At 39.4% G+C, this 21,024-nt stretch overlaps 1 protein-coding gene across 1 annotated transcript; it reads right to left on the reverse strand.

The window, feature by feature from the left end:
• Positions 1-19,458: 19,458 nt before the first annotated feature.
• On the reverse strand, positions 19,459-20,637 carry LOC116747110 (nucleosome assembly protein 1-like 2). The gene has a single exon (XM_032618923.1). It carries the CDS (start codon positions 20,635-20,637, stop codon positions 19,459-19,461), a length of 1,179 nt encoding a protein of 392 aa, XP_032474814.1.
• Positions 20,638-21,024: the final 387 nt, after the last annotated feature.

Consider the following 21,024-nt stretch of genomic DNA (forward strand, 5'->3'; position numbering starts at 1 on the left):
TTCCTTTGCTGTGCAAAAGCTTTGAAGTTTCATTAGGTCCCATTTGTTTATTTTTGTTTTTATTTCCATTACTCTAGGAGGTGGGTCAGAAAGGATCTTGCTGTGATTTATGTCATAGAGTGTTCTTCCTATGTTTTCTTCTAAGAGTTTGATAGTTTCTGGCCTTACATTTAGGTCTTTAATCCATTTTGAGCTTATTTTTGTGTATGGTGTTAGGGAGTGATCTAATCTCATACTTTTACATGTACCTGTCCAGTTTTCCCAGCACCATTTATTGAAGAGGCTGTCCTTTCTCCACTGTACATTCCTGCCTCCTTTATCAAAGATAAGGTGTCCATATGTGCGTGGGTTTATCTCTGGGCTTTCTATCCTGTTCCACTGATCTATCTTTCTGTTTTTGTGCCAGTACCATACTGTCTTGATTACTGTTGCTTTGTAATATAGTCTGAAGTCAGGGAGCCTTATTCCTCCAGCTCCTTTTTTCGTTCTCAAGATTGCTTTGGCTATTCGGGGTCTTTTGTGTTTCCATACAAATTGCGAAATTTTTTGTTCTAGTTCTGTGAAAAATGCCAGTGGTAGTTTGATAGGGATTGCATTGAATCTGTAGATTGCTTTGGGTAGTAGAGTCATTTTCACAATGTTGATTCTTCCCATCCAAGAACATGGTATATCTCTCCATCTATTTGTATCATCTTTAATTTCTTTCATCAGTGTCTTATAATTTTCTGCATACAGGTCTTTCGTATCCTTAGGTAGGTTTATTCCTAGATATTTTATTCTTTTTGTTGCAATGGTAAATGGGAGTGTTTTCTTGATTTCACTTTCAGATTTTTCATCATTAGTATATAGGAATGCCAGAGATTTCTGTGCATTAATTTTGTATCCTGCTACTTTACCAAATTCATTGATTAGCTCTAGTAGTTTTCTGGTAGCATCTTTAGGATTCTCTATGTATAGTATCATGTCATCTGCAAACAGTGACAGCTTTACTTCTTCTTTTCCGATTTGGATTCCTTTTATTTCCTTTTCTTCTCTGATTGCTGTGGCTGAAACTTCCAAAACTATGTTGAATAAGAGTGGTGAGAGTGGGCAACCTTGTCTTGTTCCTGATCTTAGTGGAAATGCTTTCAGATTTTCACCATTGAGGATGATGTTTGCTGTGGGCTTGTCATATATGGCTTTTATTATGTTTAGGAAAGTTCCCTCTATACCTACTTTCTGGAGGGTTTTTATCATAAATGGGTGTTGAATTTTGTCGAAAGCTTTCTCTGCATCTATTGAAATGATCATATGGTTTTTCTCCTTCAATTTGTTAATATGGTTTATCACATTGATAGATTTGCGTATATTGAAGAATCCTTGCATTCCTGGAATAAACCCCACTTGATCATGGTGTATGATCCTTTTAATGTGCTGTTGGATTCTGTTTGCTAGTATTTTGTTGAGGATTTTTGCATCTATGTTCATCAGTGATATTGGCCTGTAGTTTTCTTTCTTTGTGACATCCTTGTCTGGTTTTGGTATCAAGGTGATGGTGGCTTCGTAGAAGGAATTTGGGAGTGTTCCTCCCTCTGCTATATTTTGGAAGAGTTTGAGAAGGATAGGTGTTAGCTCTTCTCTAAACGTTTGATAGAATTCACCTGTGAAGCCATCTGGTCCTGGGCTTTTGTTTGTTGGAAGGTTTTTAATCACAGTTTCAATTTCAGTGCTTGTGATTGGTCTGTTCATATTTTCTATTTCTTCCTGATTCAGTCTTGGCAGGTTGTGCATTTCTAAGAATTTGTCCATTTCTTCCAGATTGTCCATTTTATTGGCATAGAGTTGCTTGTAGTAATCTCTCATGATTTTTTTTATTTCTGCAGTGTCAGTTGTTACTTCTCCTTTTTCATTTCTAATTCTATTGATTTGAGTCTTCTCCCTTTTTTTCTTGATGAGTCTGGCTAGTGGTTTATCTATTTTGTTTATCTTCTCAAAGAACCAGCTTTTAGTTTTATTGATCTTTGCTATTGTTTCCTTCATTTCTTTTTCATTTATTTCTGATCTGATTTTTATGATTTCTTTCCTTCTGCTAGCTTTGGAGTTTTTTTGTTCTTCTTTCTCTAATTGCTTGAGGTGCAAGGTTAGGTTGTTTATTCGAGATGTTTCCTGCTTCTTAAGGTGGGCTTGTATTGCTATAAACTTCCCCCTTAGAACTGCTTTTGCTGCATCCCATAGGTTTTGGGTCGTTGTGTCTCCATTGTCATTTGTTTCTAGGTATTTTTTGATTTCCTCTTTGATTTCTTCAGTGATCACTTCATTATTAAGTAGTGTATTGTTTAGCCTCCATGTGTTTGTATTTTTTACAGATCTTTTCCTGTAATTGATATCTAGTCTCATGGCGTTGTGGTCGGAAAAGATACTTGATACAATTTCAGTTTTCTTAAATTTACCAAGGCTTGATTTGTGACCCAAGATATGATCTATCCTGGAGAATGTTCCATGAGCACTTGAGAAAAATGTGTATTCTGTTGTTTTTGGATGGAGTGTCCTATAAATATCAATTAAGTCCATCTTGTTTAATGTATCATTTAAAGCTTGTGTTTCCTTATTTATTTTCATTTTGGATGATCTGTCCATGGGTGAAAGTGGGGTGTTAAAGTCCCCTACTATGAATGTGTTACTGTTGATCTCCCCTTTTATGGTTGTTAGTATTTGCCTTATGTATTGAGGTGCTCCTATGTTGGGTGCATAAATATTTACAATTGTTATATCTTCTTCTTGGATCGATCCCTTGATCATTATGTAGTGTCCTTCTTTGTCCCTTTTAATAGTCCTTATTTTAAAGTCTATTTTGTCTGATATGAGAATTGCTACTCCAGCTTTCTTTTGGTTTCCATTTGCATGGAATATCTTTTTCCATCCCCTTACTTTCAGTCTGTATGTGTCTCTAGGTCTGAAGTGGGTCTCTTGTAGACAGCATATATAAGGGTCTTGTTTTTGTATCCATTCAGCCAATCTGTGTCTTTTGGTGGGAGCATTTAGTCCATTTACATTTAAGGTAATTATTGATATGTATGTTCCTATTTCCATTTTATATATTGTTTTGGGTTCGCTACTATAGGTCATTTCCTACTCTTGTGTTTCGTGTCTAGAGAAGTTCCTTTAGCATTTGTTGTAAAGCTGGTTTGGTGGTGCTGAACTCTCTCAGCTTTTGCTTGTCTGTAAAGGTTTTAATTTCTCCATCAAATGTGAATGAGATCCTTGCTGGGTAGAGTAGTCTTGGTTTCAGGCTATTCTCCTTCATCACTTTCAGTATGTCCTGCCCCTCCCTTCTGGCTTGTAGGGTTTCTGCTGAGAGATCAGCTGTTAACCTTATGGGGATTCCCTTGTGTGTTATTTGTTGTTTTTCCCTTGCTGCTTTTAATATGCTTTCTTTGTATTTAATTTTTGACAGTTTGATTAATATGTGTCTTGGCGTGTTTCTCCTTGTATTTATCCTGTATGGGACCCTCTGTGCTTCCTGGACTTGATTAACTATTTCCTTTCCCATATTAGGGAAGTTTTCAACTATAACCTCTTCAAATATTTTCTCAGTCCCTTTCTTTCTTTCTTCTTCTTCTGGAACCCCTATAATTCGAATGTTGGTGCGTTTCATGTTGTCCCAGAGGTCTCTGAGACTGTCCTCAGTTCTTTTCATTCTTTTTTCTTTATTCTGCTCTGCAGTAGTTATTTCCACTACTTTATCTTCCAGGTCACTTATCCGTTCTTCTGCCTCAGTTATTCTGCTATTGATCCTATCTAGAGTGATTTTAATTTCATTTATTGCATTGTTCATCGTTGCTTGTTTCATCTTTAGTTCCTGTAGGTCCTTGTTAACTGTTTCTTGCATTTTGTCCATTCTACTTCCAAGATTTCGGAACATCCTTACTATCATTATTCTGAATTCTTTTTCAGGTAGATTGCCTATTTCCTCTTCATTTGTTAGGTCTGGTGGGTTTTTATCTTGCTCCTTCATCTGCTGTGTGTTTTTCTGTCTTCTCATTTTGCTTATCTTACTGTGTTTGGGGTCTCCTTTTTGTAGGCTGCAGGTTCGTAGTTCCCGTTGTTTTTGATGTCTGTCTCCAGTGGCTAAGGTTGTTTCAGTGGGTTGTGTAGGCTTCCTGGTGGAGGGGACTAGTGCCTGTGTTGTGCTGGATGAGGCTGGATCTTGTCTGTCTAGTGGGCAGGTTCACGTCTGGTGGTGTGTTTTGGGGTGTCTGTGGCCTTATTATGATTTTAGGCAGCCTCTCTGCTAATGGGTGGGGTTGTGTTCCTGTTTTGCTAGTTGTTTGGCATAGGTTGTCCAGCAGTATGGCTTGCTGGTCGTTGAGTGAAGCTGGGTGCTGGTGTTAAGATGGAGGTCTCTGGGATATTTCCACCGTTTAATATTATGTGGAGCTGGGAGGTCTCTTGTTGATCAGTGTCCTGAAGTTGGCTCTCCTACCTCAGAGGCAGAGCCCTGACTCCTGGCTGGAGCACCAAGAGCCTTTCATCCACACAGCTCAGAATAAAAGGGAGAAAAAGTAGGGAGAATTAGTAGAAGTATGAGTAAAGAAAGAGGGAAAGGTGAAAGGAAGGAAGGAAGAAAGAAGCAAAGAAGGAAAGAAAGGAGGGAGGGAGGGAGGGAGGGAGGAAGGAAGGAAGGAGGGAAAGAAGGAAAAAAAGACAGAAAGAAAGATGATACAGTAAAAATAAAATAAAGTATAATATAGTTATTGAATTAAAAAATATTTAGAAAAAAAAAAAGGGACGGATAGAACCTTAGGACAAATGTTGGAAGCAAAGCTATACAGAGAAAATCTTACACAGAAGCATACACATACACCTTCACAAAAAGAGGTAAAGGGGGAAAAATCATAAATCCTGCTCCCTGAGACCACCTCCTCAATTTGGGGTGATTCGTTGTCTAAAGGAGGGAGGGAAGGAAGGAAAGAAAGAAAGAACGAAGGTAAAGTATAATAAAGTTATTACAATTAAACTTAATTATTAAGAAAAAGAATTTTTAAAAAAAAGTCATGGACGGATATAGCCCTAGGACAAATGGTGGAAGCTAGAGTATACAGACTAGATGTCACACAGAAGCATACACGTACACATTCACAAAAAGAGGAAAAGGGAAAAAAATCATAGATCTCGCTCCTAAATTCCACCTCTTCAATTTGGGATCATTCCTTGTCTATTCAGGTATTCCACAGATGCAGGGTATATCAAGTTGATTGTGGAGCTTTAATCCGCTGCTTCTGTGGCTGCTGGGAGAGATTTCCCTTTCTCTTCTTTGTTCTCACAGCTCACAGGAGCTCAGCTTTGGATTTGGCCCTGCCTCTTGCGTGTAGGTCGCTGGAGGGCGTCTGTTTTTTCGCTCAGACAGGACGGGGTTAAAGGAGCCGCTGATTCGGGGCCTCCGGCTCACTCAGGCCGGGGGTTGGGGGATGGGGGAAGGAGGGGCACTGCGTGCGGGGCCGGCCTGCGGTGGCAGAGGCAGCGTGACGTTGCGGCAGAGGCCGGCGTGACGTTGCACCAGCCTGAGGCCCGCCGTGCGCTGTCCCGGGGAAGTTGTCCCTGGATCCCGGGAACCTGGCAGTGGCGGGCTGCACAGGCTCCGCGGAAGAGGGGTGTGGAGAGTGACCTGTGCTCGCACACAGGCCCCTTGGTGGCGGCAGCAGCAGCCTTAGCGTCTCCCGCCCGTCTCTGGGGTCCGCGGTTGTAGCCGCGGCTCGCGCCCGTCTCTGGGGTTTGCGCTTTCAGCCGCGGCTCGCGCCCGTCTCTGGAGTTCCTTTAAGCAGCGCTCTTAAACCCCTCTCCTCGCACACCAGGAAACAAAGAGGGAAGAAAAAGTCTCTTGCCTCTTCGGCCGGTGCAGGCTTTTCCCCGAACTCCCTCCCGGCTAGTCGTGGTGCACTAACCCCTTCAGGCTATGTTCAAGCCGCCAACCCCAGTCCTCTCCCTGAGCTCCGTCCAAAACCAAAACCCGAGCCTCAGCTCGCAGCCCCGCCCGCCCCGGTGGGTGAGCAGCAAGCCTCTCGGGTTGGTGAGTGCTGGTCGGCACCGATCGTCTGTGCATGAATCTCCCCGCTTTGCCCTCCGCACCCGTCGCTGTGCACTACTCCGCGGTCCCGAAACTCCCCCCTCTGCCTCCCGCAATCTCCGCCCGCGGAGGGGCTTCCTAGTGTGTGGAAACTTTTCCTCCTTCACAGCTCCCTCCCACTGGTGCAGGTGCCGTCCTTATTCTTTTGTCTCTGTTTTTTCTTTTGCCCTACCCAGTTACGTGGGGAGTTTCTTGCCTTTTGGGAGGTCTGAGGTCTTCTGCCAGCCTTCAGTAGGAGTTCTGTAGGAGTTGTTCCACGTGTGGATGTATTTCTGGTGTATCCGTGGGGAGGAAGGCGATCTCCGCGTCTTACTCTTCCGCCATCTTCAAGGTCCCCCTCTTGCATTTTCTTGATCTTTGACTCCATTCTTTTTCCGAGGTCTTGGATCATCCTCACTATCACTATTCTGAATTTGTTTTCTGGAAGTTTACCTATCTCCACTTCATTCAGTTGTTTTTCTCGGCTTTTATCTTGTTTTTTCATCTGGTACATAGTCTGCTGCTTTTTCATTTTGTCTCTCTTTCTGTAAAGGTGGTTTTCATTCCACAGGCTGCAGGATTGTAGTTCTTCTTGCTTCTGCTGTCTGCCCTCTAGTGGATGAGGCTTTCTAAGAGGCTTGTGCAAGCTTCCTGATGGGATGGACTGGTGGTGGGTAGAGCTGGGTGTTGCTCTGGTGGGCAGAGCTCAGTAAAACTTTAGTCCACTTCTCTGCTGATGTGTGGGTCTGAGTTCACTCCCTACTGGTTGTTTGGCCTGAGGCGATCCAGCACTGGAGGCTGCAGGCTCTTTGGTGGGGCTAATAGCAGACTCCAGGAGGGCTCATGCCAAGGAATACTTCCCAGAACTTCTGCTGCCAGTGTCCTTGTCCCCATGGTGAGCCACATCCACCCCCTGCCTCTGCAGGAGACCCTCCAACACTAGCAGGTAGGTGTGGTTCAGTCTCCTATGAGGTCCCTGCTCCTTTCCCCTGGGTCCTGATGCACACACTACTTTGTGTGTGACCTCCAAAAGTGGAGTCTGTGTTTCCCCAGTCCTGTTGAAGCCCTGCAATCAAATCCTGCTAGCTTTCAAAGCCTGATTCTCTGGGAATTCCTCCTCCCATTGCTGGACCTGCAGGTTGGAAAGCCTGATGTGGGGCTCAGAACCTTCACTCCAGTGGATGGACATCTGTGGTATAATTGTTCTCCAATTTGTGATTCACCCACCCAGTGGTTATGGGATTTGATTTTATTGTGATTGCTCCCTTCTTACTATCTCATTGCAGCTTCACCTTTGTCTTTGGATGTGGGGTATCTTTTTTGGTGAGTTCCAGTGTCTTCCTGTCGATGATTGTTCAGCAGTTAGTTGTGATTCTGGTGCTTTCACAAGAGGGAGTGAGCACACTTCCTTCTACTCCACCAATCTTGAACCAATCTCTCATCCCTTTACTTTTAACTTACCTGAGTCTTTGTCTTTAAAATGGATTTCTTTGAGACAAAATATAGTTGATTCTTTTTCATTTTTGTTCAAGTTAACAGTCTCTGTCTTTTAAATAGTTTGTTTAGACCATTCAAATTTAAAGTGATTATTGACAATGTTGGGATAAAACTAACGATGTTGTATCTGTTTATTTTAGTCATCGCATTTATTCTTTGTTTTTTTTCTCTGCCTTATCTGCTTCTAATTGAACATTTTATATGATTCTATTGTATCTTATTTTGGTGTGTCATTTATACTTCTTTTAAAAACATGTTTAGTGGTTGCATTAGCATTTACAATAAATAGTTTTAACAACTTAAATGCACCTTCAAATAACAGTATATATACCTCTTCACATAGAGTACAGTAACTTTACCACAGAGTATTCCCATTCTCTCTATTGTCCTTTGTGATATTGTTGTCATTCATTTTATTTTTCCATCTACTATAATCACCCATACATTGTTATTAATTTTTTTTAAAGTTTTCTTTTAGATTAAAAATAAGAAAAAATTAAAGATTTCATTTTTCCTTCATTTGTTCCTTCATCTTTTATTTACACAGATCCAAGTTACTGTTTTGTGGTGGCCTGTAATAGTGGGGTCAACCTCCAGCCACCTAAAATTGGTTTGAATATCAACATTGATAACATAATAAACACACCAAGCAGGTACAAGTAGGTTTATTACTCATACAATTGGCCTTTCTGAGGAGAGCATGAAAGACACCCAATCTGGTCTAGAATGGCTTCAGTGAAGGGAGGGGCAACTATTGTTTTTATTGAATTTAGGGGGTGGGGGCCAAATGAGGGTTTCCACATATAGGCCAGGAATTTGCATGGTTTGAACTTTCCCATAGGCACCAAGGCACAGAGCAATCAGGCTTTTTTATCTGCTTGTCCAGATGTAAGGCAAGAGGTGAATGGGGAGGTTTGGAGCCTGAAAGTTCTCAGTAGTCAAACATTAAAAAGTGTAGTCATATTTCTTATTACAGTACACCTTTGATATTTTACTGTTGACCAAAATGTGTCATGTTCTATTTAATTGAATTTATTTATTTATGGCACTCTATAGGGCCTGTGGCCTGAAGCCAATAAGGAAGATGGAAGTTCTATTGGATGCCTTGTTCAAGAACCTAGTGGTGTGTATTTTGAGAAGATAAATGAGTGTCATGGTCTTTATCAATAATTTGTGGAATGTCAAAGGGGATAAGAAGATTTTTGGTATAACCTTGTATAGTGGCTTTAGTATAGTATTTAGGGACTGAATTATGTGCCCCCCCAAATTCTTATGTTGAAGCCTAATCAACACACATACAAATACAGTCAACATAGTGACTGCATTTGGAGATAAGTCCTTTAATGATACAGTATTTAAAATTAGAAGAGGTCATATGGGTGGGGCCCTAATCACATAGGTCGTTTGTCCTTATAAGAAGAGGAAAATATGCCAGAAGCACACACATACAAGAGAAAAGGCCATGTGGTTTCCTTCTGGTTGTAAGGCTGAATAATATTTAATTGTATTGTATTTAAATATATATATATATATACACACACACACACACACACCTACTACATTTTCTTTATCCACTCATCTTTGAAGAGATAGAGATACTTGGGTTGTTTCCATATCTTGGCTACTGTTTTCAGCAAATATACAAAAATGTTAACTATATGAAGTGATAGATATGTTTTAAAAAGTAAAGAAAAGGGCATGTGATGACACAGTGAGAAGGTAGCCATTTGCACACCAAGGAGAGAGTCTTCCTCAAAAACCAAACTTGATGGCACCTTGATCTTGGACTTCAAGTCTCCAGAACTGTAAAAAAGTAAATTTCTACTGTTTAAGTCACCTAGTCTGTAGTATTTTGTTATGGAAGCCTGGGCCAACTTTCATATATATATATAGACAGAGAGAGAGAGAGAATATATGACCCTGAATTATATTTTGGGTATCTGTGAGGCAAGAAATTTGCAGAGTTCTTTACCCCCAAGTGGGAAACTTTGGAAAAGAAATTTTTCTTGTTGTCATTACTCAAGCCAGATGGGTCAACAATTGACAATGGCCGAAGAATCTCCTAATAATGAACAGGTAGGGCTTATTGTTGATCAAGGCATCCTTTAGTGCTAATTGCCTAAAGTTTGGCTAGTTGTGCTGAGCCTTGGTTCCTGTACTTGATCACTGATGTCCCACTTATGGGATGAATAGCAGCAGCTCTCCATCAGGCACCATCACATGTAATGGTAGTGATACCATCTGTAAAGCACATGGACTTGCCTTTCTAATCACCAAATTTTTCTCAAGGGGAGCCCAGGTTGCCAGTGGATCTGAGAGAGGTGCGATCTCCTCTGACACCATTGCATTTGGCAAAGAATTAAGGATAGGATAAGCTACTTCCTTCTGTAGGTGTGATATGGTAGTGAGTCCAGGTTTGGCTCTTTCATTTAAGTATCATTTTATTTCAATACATGGGGCTCTGTAGCTGTGCCAAGTCACAAGTCCATGATTCAAGTCATAATGGGCAGCTAAGTTAAGAGAGTTTTACGTGCAGGCTTATGAAAGTCGTTTTCCAAAAGGGGTCAATATGAAGTCAGCAGTTGTTAAGTTAATGGTGTATAGTACAGGGACAAGGATATAAGTTTTTTTTTTTTGCAACAGAAGCCCATGGGTAACTTCTGGCCATCATTGGTAGTCCAGAGACTACAAGAGGCATGGCAAGAGATTGTTAAAGCCTCTAGAGTGAAAGAGCCTCTGTGGGAACTAATGGAAGTTCCTGTTGTATTACAATTTGAACTGAGTCTAGAGTTTTTTGTTGTAGGGTTCCCCATTAATCAAAGTGGGCTGATTTGTGAGCAACTGCATAAAAGGGCTTAAGTAAAACTTGTACACGAGGAAAATGTTGTTTCCAGAAACCAAAAAGGACTAAAAATTTTTTTGACTTGTGTTATGCTCTGAGTCAGTAGTCATTTCTTGACAGTTTTGGGGTTGGAGCACCCCCACAACTGTCAAAATATTGCCAAGAAATTTTACTGAAGTGATAGGGCTTTATATTTTATGTTGGACTCTGACTCACCCTTTTCTATGGGCTCCTTTATGAATGTTGGTATGTTTTGAATGTGTGCATCTAATGAATTTTCTCAGAGGAGGCTGTCACTAATAAACTATCTTATCTGTGATCCTGGAAAAATTTGGATGAGCTTAATATATTGCCTGAAAATACTGTTTGGGATGGCAGGCCTGTTGGGATTCCTCGTGGATACTTGAGTAAATGTGTATTGTGTCCCTTTAAAGGTGAAGGCAAACTGTGACTGAGAGGCTATTGAAATAAGCACTGAAGAGGGAGACGCAAGAGGGAGCAGATATGGGGATATATGTATATGTATAGCTGATTCACTTTGTTATAAAGCAGAAACTAACACACCATTGTAAAGAAATTATTCTCCAATAAAGTTTTAAAAAAAAAGAAAAAAGAAAGCTGTAGTGTATGTAATGTTATAAATGTTACTAATATGAGCATTAAAAAAATTTTAAGGTACTGAGACTTATAGATGAAAGCAAGAAATGAGAGCTAAATTGCTCATCTTTCACAGTGGAGAATCAGTGGAATAAGCAGAACTGATATTGATAATTCAAGTAATACAGTTATAAATGCATTTTTTAGAGTTAATTAGGTAACCACTAAAACAACTTGACATAAGTATTGACAATAGGTAGAAATAACACTGAAACGGCAGATGAGAACAAGTACTAAGAAAAAAAATGTTGAACTGAAAAAGTTTTATTCATGGTAGGACAAAGTATGTTTGATACAATTTTTTTATGTCTTCTTTATCTTTTATCCATTTCTCCTTAAAGTAATTTTAGAAACTTTGTTTTCTTGACTATTAATTTTAGGTAATTAAAAATGAAATAAGCTGACTGGTGTAAGATATCACTCTTTTATAACGCAGTAAAATGAGACTTTGCCCACATATACACAAATATACTTTGCTGATCCAAGTATGTCATGAATTTTCACAGTCCTAAGGTAAGAAACTGTAATTAATTTAATTATAATCAATTAGTAAACTATATGTCAAGTCAATATTTTGAATATATTGTATTTATGTTTATAGTTTGTCCACACATGAAATTATCTTTGGAGATAATATTGCCCATTTAATGTATCTCTTCTCCCTTGTACCTTAAACCAGAGTTCTTCCTTGCCCTCCCCTGGTTCTAAATTATCTCCTCTATGCTTGCAGAGTAATTTAGGTCCTAATTTCTTCAAATGTGCATATTCAATTTTACCAGTAAACAAAAGGCCCTCTGGTTACCAATTCCATACCTAGAGAGTAGTTTGAGGTTATAAGTAGCAATAATTATTTCTTTATTCCTCTTACATGTGCTACAGTATCACTGAGTGTCTACGTGTAGTGCATTAGGATAAGCATTTACCATACCATTTACTAGCATTTGACAACTTTGTGAGCATAGATGTAATTTAGTGAGGTACACGTAATTTACATACCCATGATAGAAAGCAAGCTCTATGTAGGAAAAATATATATGTTGAAAAAATACTTACTGAATCAAAGAAAGAGCTGAACAGGTGAATTTGAAAGCTCTAGGAAAGCAGAAACTAGGGAAGGAATATGAACTTCAGGTTTCACGAAGATGGAACTGTGGTTAGCTGCATGGATTGGACTAATTTTATCCTAGCCCTGCCACTTGAGACAAAAAGATTGTCTTCCTTAGATTCAATTGGAAAAATTCTAGGGATGGACCCAGATGGAACTGACTTGAATCACATGAGCACTTCTGTGGCCAGAGATACAAACTCCACTAGAACCAAAATTCTAGGAGTGGAAAGAGGAGAAATTTTCCAAAAAGAAAGGGATATTTGCCAGAAGGGGGAGATATCCTAGGAATACACAATATATATACAAAGGGATAGATACTTTACACATGAGAAAATCGGAACTTAGTAAGTTAAATCATTGCCAAATAAATCACACAACTACTAAGTCATGGAGTAAGGTAAGAATAAAGCACAGTTGTTTTCTCACTGTAAAACTCATGGAATTCTGGCAGGGAAAAAGGAGTTAAATAAATTATATATCTACTACTGGATTTTAAAGGAATACACACACACACTCCAATACTCCAGTATACCAGTTTGGTGTACTAGATCCTTTGAGAATCAAAGAATCAGACTAGACCAATCAATTTTAAAGAGAACTAATTGTGAAGGAAAATGGCTTTTGCAATATCCTTTCACTCATGTCTCCTAGGTATACTTTTTGCTGAATAAGTTAGATTGGTAGACACTATTGTTATCCCATTATCTCTACAAGCTATATGGACTCAGATATGAACAAAACCCATTTACTTGATTTACATCTGGGACCACACACATAAGTTTTTTGTATATATAACAGATTTTGGCAAATATATGAGATGGGGGAGGTAAGTGTACACTGCAGTAATAAAAATTTAAAATTAATACACATTCCATTTTTTTTTTTTTTTGTGGTACGCAGGCCTCTCACTGTTGTGGCCTCTCCCGTTGTGGAGCACAGGCTCCGGACGCGCACCGCTCCACAGCATGTGGGATCTTCCCAGACCGGGGCACGAACCCATCGGCAGGCGGACTCTCAACCACTGCGCCATCAGGGAAGCCCACATTCCTATTTTTAAAAAGTCCCTTATACATTTCTGCCATCTCAGGCTCCAGTCTCTTTACATTTTAATGGGCCCTGTTTCTCATTTCTCTCTTGAAATCAAGCAAGCCATTAAAGATGCAAATAGTTATAAAAAAGCAACTAGAGCAGAAACACATTCCTCCCAATATTTTAGGTAGAATAATACAATCCTCTTTATTAAGAGGATTTTATTAAGCTCTATAAATAGCTCTCTTATTGATTAAGCTCTCCTTACAAAGCCTTCCCAGAGGCCCAGTTTTTATGTCCATGAGATCTACACACATGATAAAAGCATAGATGAAGAGGAAGTCTCCCTCCCATCATTATGTCCTTATTCCCTTCCACAAAGGCAACCACCATTACTATGGTCTCATGTACCTTTCCAGAAGAATACAGAATCAATACACAATCAATATGTGATCAAATCCTTTTATATATTTATTTAATTTTACAAAAATGATAGTATAATATAGTTTTCAACATCTTGCTATCTTCACTTAACATTTTACCTTAGAGGTTATTCTTCATTGGTGTATATAGCTGTCTCATAGTGTTTAAGAATGTCTACTGTATTTAGGTCTTCTGCCCATTTTTGGATTGGGTTGATTGTTTTACTGTTATTGAGCTGCATGAGCTGCTTGTAAATTTTGGAGATTAATCCTTTGTTGCTTCATTTGCAAATATTTTCTCCCATTCTGAGGGTTGTCTTTTGGTCTTGTTTATGGCTTCCTTTGCTGTGCAAAAACTTTGAAGTTTCATTAGATCCCATTTGTTTATTTTTGTTTTTATTTCCATTTCTCCAGGAGGTGTGTCAAAAAGGATCTTGCTGTGATTTATGTCATAGAGTGTTCTGCCTATGTTTTCCTCTAAGAGTTTGATAGTTTCTGGCCTTACATTTAGGTTTTTAATCCATTTTGAGCTTATTTTGGTGTATCGTGTTAGGGAGTGTTCTAATCTCATACTTTTACATGTACCTGTGCAATTTTCCCAGCACAACTTATTAAAGAGGCTGTCCTTTTGTGTTTCCATACAAATTGTGAAATTTTTTGTTCTAGTTCTGCAAAAAATGCCAGTGGTAGTTTGATAGGGATTGCACGGAATCTGTAGATTGCTTTGGGTAGTAGAGTCATTTTCACAATGTTGATTCTTCCAATCCAAGAACATGGTATATTTCTCCATCTATTTGTATCATCTTTAATTTCTTTCATCAGTGCCTTATAATTTTCTGCATACAGGTCTTTTGTCTCCTTAGGTAGGTTTATTCCTAGATATTTTATCCTTTTTCTGCAATGGTAAATGGGAATGGTTTCTTAATTTCACTTTCAGATTTGTCATGATTAGTGTATAGGAATGCCAGAGATTTCTGTGCATTAATTTTGTGTCCTGCTACTTTACCAAAGAAAATATACAGATTGCCAACAAACACATGAAAGAATGCTCAACATCATTAATCATTAGAGAAATGCAAATCAAAACTACAATGAGATATCATTTCACACCGGTCAGAATGGCCATCATCAAAAAATCTAGAAACACTAAATGCTGGAGAGGGTGTGGAGAAAACAGAACACTCTGGCACTGCTGGTGGGAATATGAATTGGTACAGCCACTATGGAGAACAGTATGGAGGTTCCTTAAAAAACTACAAATGGAACTACCATATGACCCAGCAATCCCACTACTGGGCATACACCCTGAGAAAACCATAATTCAAAAAGAGTCATGTACCAAAATGTTCATTGCAGCTCTATTTACAATAGCCAGGAGATGAAAACAACCTAAGTGTCCATCATTGGATGAATGGATAAAGAAGATGTGTCACATATATACAATGGAATATTACTCAGCCATAAAAAGAAACGAAATTGAGTTATTTGTAGTGAGGTGGATGGACGTAGAGTCTGTCATACAGAGTGAAGTAAGTCAGGAAGAGAAAGACAAATACCATATGCTAACACATGTATATGGAATTTAAGAAAAAATATCATGAAAAACCTAGGGGTAAGACAGGAATAAAGACACAGATCTACTAGAGAATGGACTTGAGGATATGGGGAGGGGGAAGGGTAAGCTGTGACAAAGTGAGAGAGTGGCATGGACATATATACACTACCAAACGTAAAATAGATAGCTAGTGGGAAGCAGCCCCATAGCATAGGGAGATCAGCTCGGTGTTTTGTGACCACCTAGAGGGGTGGGATAGGGAGGGTGGGAGGGAGGGAGATGCAAGAGGGAAGAGATATGGGAACATATGTATATGTATAACTGATTCACTTTGTTATAAAGCAGAAACTAACACCCATTGTAAAGCAATTATACTCCAATAAAGATGTAAAAAATAAAATAAAAATATAAAGTGACAAATAAAAGAATGTCTACTGTAGAGATGGACTGTAATTATGTAAATAGACCTTACCAATGGACTTGAACATTTTCCCATTATTTCATTGTAACAGTGCTACAGTAAATATCCTTGAGCATGTACTTTTGCAAAAGTGTATTTGTAGGATAAATTCCTAGATGAGTTATCCCATTCACATTTAGTAAGACAGATATTGAATAATATAATTAACAAATATTTATTGAGCAGCTATCTTGTGCCAGGCACCATTATAAGTGCTTGGGATACATCGATGAACCAGGATCAAAAATCAATGAACATCAATGAACAAGAATCCTTGCTCTCACAAGGCTTGTATTCTCCTGTGAAGGGACAATCAACACCATAAATAACAAATAAGTAAATCATATAGTGAGTTAGAAGGTGCTGTTTTCTATGGGGGAAAGTCAAAGCTGTATAAGGGAAAATTGTGAGTACATGTAGGAAGCACATACAATTTAAACTAGGGTGGTCAAGGTAGGCCTTATTGAGACAGTGATATTTGAAAGAGGTGAGAGATATTCATGAGGCTATCCAAAGAAGCATTTTCCAGACAAGGAGAGTCAAATGTTATATCTTATTTCACTAACCACATCTGTTTTAGGTTTTCTGTTTTTCTTTTTTCTCCTTATTTATTATACAGTACTTATTTTCTTAGTTTAGTTTTGAATCTTTCTTTTGATAATTTGGAAAATTTGCCTTTTTTCTAGTTGCTACATTTATGAACACAATTTTATTTAATGTTTAATTACTGATTTCTTTAAAAAGTATCTATTGACTTGTTATCATAAGCAATGATAGGAAAAAAATCAGTATCTAATTTTTGTTGATTATACTGTTTTTCGTAGGGCATTATTTAAATATATACTTATGTCTGTTACTTACCTTGCCAGATTTTTTGATCCCCAGCTATAAAAGAAATTCCTCTTCTAGTCCCAACTTTTGCTAGTTATATTATGTTCACATTGATAGTGCTCATAAAATTTAAATTGTTTTCTGTTTAACCATATATGTTTGTAATATTAGTCCTATAGTTAAGTTGATTTCATGCTCACCATCGGTGCTTTTGCATTAGATCCTCCATTCATTTTTTTTTTTTTTTGGTGGCCTAAAGTTTATCATTCTCCTTAAAAGGCTCAAGAGAACTCTATTTCTCAAGTTCTTGCATGTTCAAAATATGTGTGAAAAATTTTTGGTGCAGGGAGCAGGAAAAGGATTTGTTATATATGTTGAGTAGGAAAGGTTTGTGACTATACATGTGAAAGATCAAGTTACAGTCTAGTGACTATATTTCTCATTGAACTTCTGGCTAATCAATGATTTGATTTGACTCCTGCTTCTGATTTGCCATTTAGCTCTCAGAGAGTTTGCAAAAGCCTTAGAAGGCAAAATTAAAAAAAGAAACTTGAATAAAAAGTCTTAATTTTAGAAAATAGAACATTTGCCTACTTCACTATGTAAATTAGAAACCAATAACCAACATTAAAATAATAGTTAAATTGTGTTCTCATACATTGGAATACTGCATGATCATTAATAATTAAGCTTTAAAATGTAAATTAAAGTTCAGGAAAACACTAATGCTATAATGGTAAGTTTTGTTTTTTTTTTAAAGCAGGATACAAAATTGTATGCTTGTTAACAGTTAAAGTGGGGTTTGGAAGAAAGTATTAATTGGTATTATAATTAATTCTTCTCTGTTACATTTACTACTTTTTCATTTATAAAATAAATATTACAGAGGATAATACTTGTAAAGTGCTTAGAACAGTGTCTGGCACACAGAAATAGTACAATATAAGGTGTTTACTAAAAATTAGTTAATTCATATGTGTATGTATTTTGGCAACGAAAGAGCATGATTAAAGGTTACTTACAACAGACCGATGTTCCTCTAGTTCCCCTTCGAGTCCCTCTTCCTGGACAGTGTACTAAAGTTTTTGCAAAATATACCAAAACCATGACACCTGAACTTCAGCAACCTCATGGCAAGGAATGCTTTTTCATCTCTAATAAGCTTCACCCTTTCATCCTCTGCTTTTCTGTCCTCCAGACCTCTCATTCATTGTCCTTACCTTCCTTTCCCCCTCCTATGTCCTCTCCAGTCCTTTTCCTTCTCCCTTGCCAAGCCCACTCCAATTTGTCCCTGGCCTTGTCCACATAGGGCTCTGGCCCCACCTCTCCCTCTCCAGCATTCTGTTAACCCTCTCCCCTCCAGCTAGTCAGGACATTCACTGCTCCATGAGCCTGGAAGACCTCTATTCCCCTTTCCTTGAAGAACACATCACTGTTTGTCCCTTTCTTTCCTTCTTCCCCTCCCTCTTTTCTTCTCCTTTGTCACATTACCACCCCTCTCAACCACTCCATGAACTCCCTCCTTCACTTATTTCTAATGGTGGAAACCAGGGCCTCACTGTGATTTTCATGGAGTCTAGGTAGTTTTACCTTCTTGGTACTTTTTTCTCTATGATATTCATATATACATAAACGAATAATATTTTACATCTCTTTTGGTATAAGACAAAAATAATCTAGGACAGATTATTATGTATACATTGTTATTATTATAATATTCATTTTCTTCTGATTTTAAAACAAATCAGAACATCATTGTAGACTCTTAAAAGTGTAGTGGCGGCTTCCCTGGTGGCGCAGTGGTTGACAGTCTGCCTGCCGATGCAGGGGACACGGGTTCATGCCCTGGTCCGGGAAGATCCCACGTGCCACGGAGCGGCTGGGCCCGTGAGCCATGGCCGCTGAGCCTGCACGTCCGAAGCCTGTGCTCCACAACGGGAGAGGCCACAACAGTGAGATGCCCGCATATCGCAAAAAAAAAAAAAAAAAAAATGTAGTGGGCCCTAGGAACAGTGCATACTATACCCAAAGGATAAACCTGATCTGCTAATAACTCCCAACCAAATCCTCCACCTGGTATTTGAAGGGACAAGGCCATATCCTTAACTCCAATGCCCTCAGAAGAAACACAGTGTTTAACATTTGTATTAACTTTATTTTAGAATGAACAAACATAAGGAAAAAGCTTAACTAATCATGTAATTTCCATAAAAGAGAGGAACATTCCAGAAAAGAAAATGCATACTTTAACCCCACTTTGCAGAAGTACATGGCACAATTTATGGATTTAGGGAAAATTGTTTTAACTATACCTCACTGATAAAAAATAATACAGCTGGGTTTCTGAGTAGATCACTATATCACATAAAATACAGGAGCCTATAAACATCTTAACAGTCAATAACAATAAATGTAGTTTTGCTACAAATTTTTTATTCTTATGCTAGTAGTTTCTCAAATTACAAATCAAGTGCATTTTAGTATAACTTGCTGCATTTCTATAACAAAGAGCTGAAGGCACAGTTAGTGCAAACAGAATAAAGCCCATTCACCAAGAAGGCTGGGGAACAGAGGCAATCTCGCTTTTCTTTTTCCAGGAAAAAAAAATCTCCAAACACATATATCTCAGTTACCAGTTCTGGTAATTTTTCATGGCTAGAAACTAACAGCAACCTGACAAAAGCCATGAATTCACAATACCAAGGTTTACATATGCTTAGAGCATTCACTGCCTTCTACATTTCTTTAAAAAGTTTACACTACTGGAGTGCTAGATGGAATGCGTTGTTAAATATATTTGGACAAAAAAAACATTTAAAAAATAAATTAAATATATATTTGGACATAGTTTTATACTGAGAGTACCAGGAAGAGACAACACTTTAAGACTGTAAGTAACTTATGGTTAAGTTTTGGTTACTGTAAACACAGGCAGACTCTTAACCTGGGGGCCGACACACACCAACCTCCCTGCTTCAGCTATCAATATCTTCTTCCTGGGGGTCCAGGCTTTGGCCTTTAGCACCCTCAATAGCAGCCAACCCGTTCTCATGAGTGACTTTGTCATAAGCCAGCTCATTACATTCCCTGATCACCCCCTCTTGCTCGGTCTCAAGTGCTTCTCCTGTGAAGTACAGCACAGCTCTAGGGATGACAAACGTGCGCAAACTGTGAGCAATGAAGACGTCTTCCTCATCTTCATCGGCATCCATACCCCACCGGAGAGCACTGAAGAAGTTGAAGAAGGACTCTCGGGGAAATTCCTGGGTCACTGTGCGCAACAGTCCCCAAAACCTGTGCCTCTGCTTCTTCAGGACCGTTTGCACAGTGACGTTCCTTCCCTCATTCCAGACTATCTTGCAGTCTATGCAATGCTCCACCGCAGATCCCCTAAACGGGTGGGGGTCAGAGTAATGGAGCTTAGACTTGAGCGTATAACTTTTGGTCAGCACCTCATTTGTGAAGTAGTCGTTGGGTTCAAAGTGAAATTCCAGAGTGAAGGCGAGCGGCTTGTCGGGTTTTGAAAACTTGACTTTCACGTCTCGCAAGAGCTTCAGAATGGGCTCGTCATATTTCTGAATCAATGGAGAGATCTCCTCGACGTTCTTTAAAACTGTGAGCCAGAAATCAGGGATCCCTGTAGGCTCCTCTTTCTCTTCATCCACATCATGTCCCTCAATTCCTCCATACTCCCCAAACACCTCCTCCACATCCTTGAAATCTTCCTCGCAATGTTCCTCCAAGTCCTCATACTCCGGATTCTCCTCCAGACCCTGCATCTGAGCATTAGAATAATCTTCCACCTCATTATAATCATTGTCCTCGGCCTTGGACTTCACCTCACACTCCTCTTTCATGGGCTTGTAGAGCGCATTGATGATCTGGTGTCTCTTTTCCAATAAGGGCCAATAGATGCCGGCAAATTTCCTCTCGATGGAATGAAATTCCCTCAGGTACTTGGCATCTAGGCCTGCGGATTTGGCCTGAAGATTTTTGAGAGCGTACACTCGGTGCTTAACTGCCAGAGGCAGACTCTCAGTAAAGCCCTCGTCTAAGGAGTACCCCATCAAGGCCTGTGGAGAGGATTCGGCTGCCACCACGCCGATTAATGGGCCTTCTTCACCAGCTGCACCCTGTTCCCCAAGCCCTTCCATCATTAGCTTTTTCACAGGAAAAGACTCACCAAAGTGGAGTACACGGCAGTTGGTTGAGACGTGGGCACCGGTGGGGGCTAAGATGGAAGCAGAAACAGAAGCGGTTGAGGCTGCTGCGGAAGCTGGACTGAGGGGGAGGAAGCAGAAGAGGGGCAGGCCGGTGCAATACTGGAGCAAGCCTAAGGCTGCAGCCAGAGCAGCCCACTAAATGACCTTTCTCACTAGCTGCCTAAGCAAAAGGAGGAGATGCCTCAAGCTGATTTCTCAGAGGATGACCCTCTAAACTTGTTTTGCTTCAAAGCTCACCTTATTTGCTAGGTAGCTGTGATTGACAAGCTCTTGTCCAATGAATGATTAGATCCATCACATTTCCAGCGCCACCCCCCG

The sequence above is a fragment of the Phocoena sinus genome, chromosome X (genome assembly GCF_008692025.1).
Source record: "Phocoena sinus isolate mPhoSin1 chromosome X, mPhoSin1.pri, whole genome shotgun sequence".
NCBI classification, from domain to species: Eukaryota; Metazoa; Chordata; class Mammalia; order Artiodactyla; family Phocoenidae; genus Phocoena; species Phocoena sinus.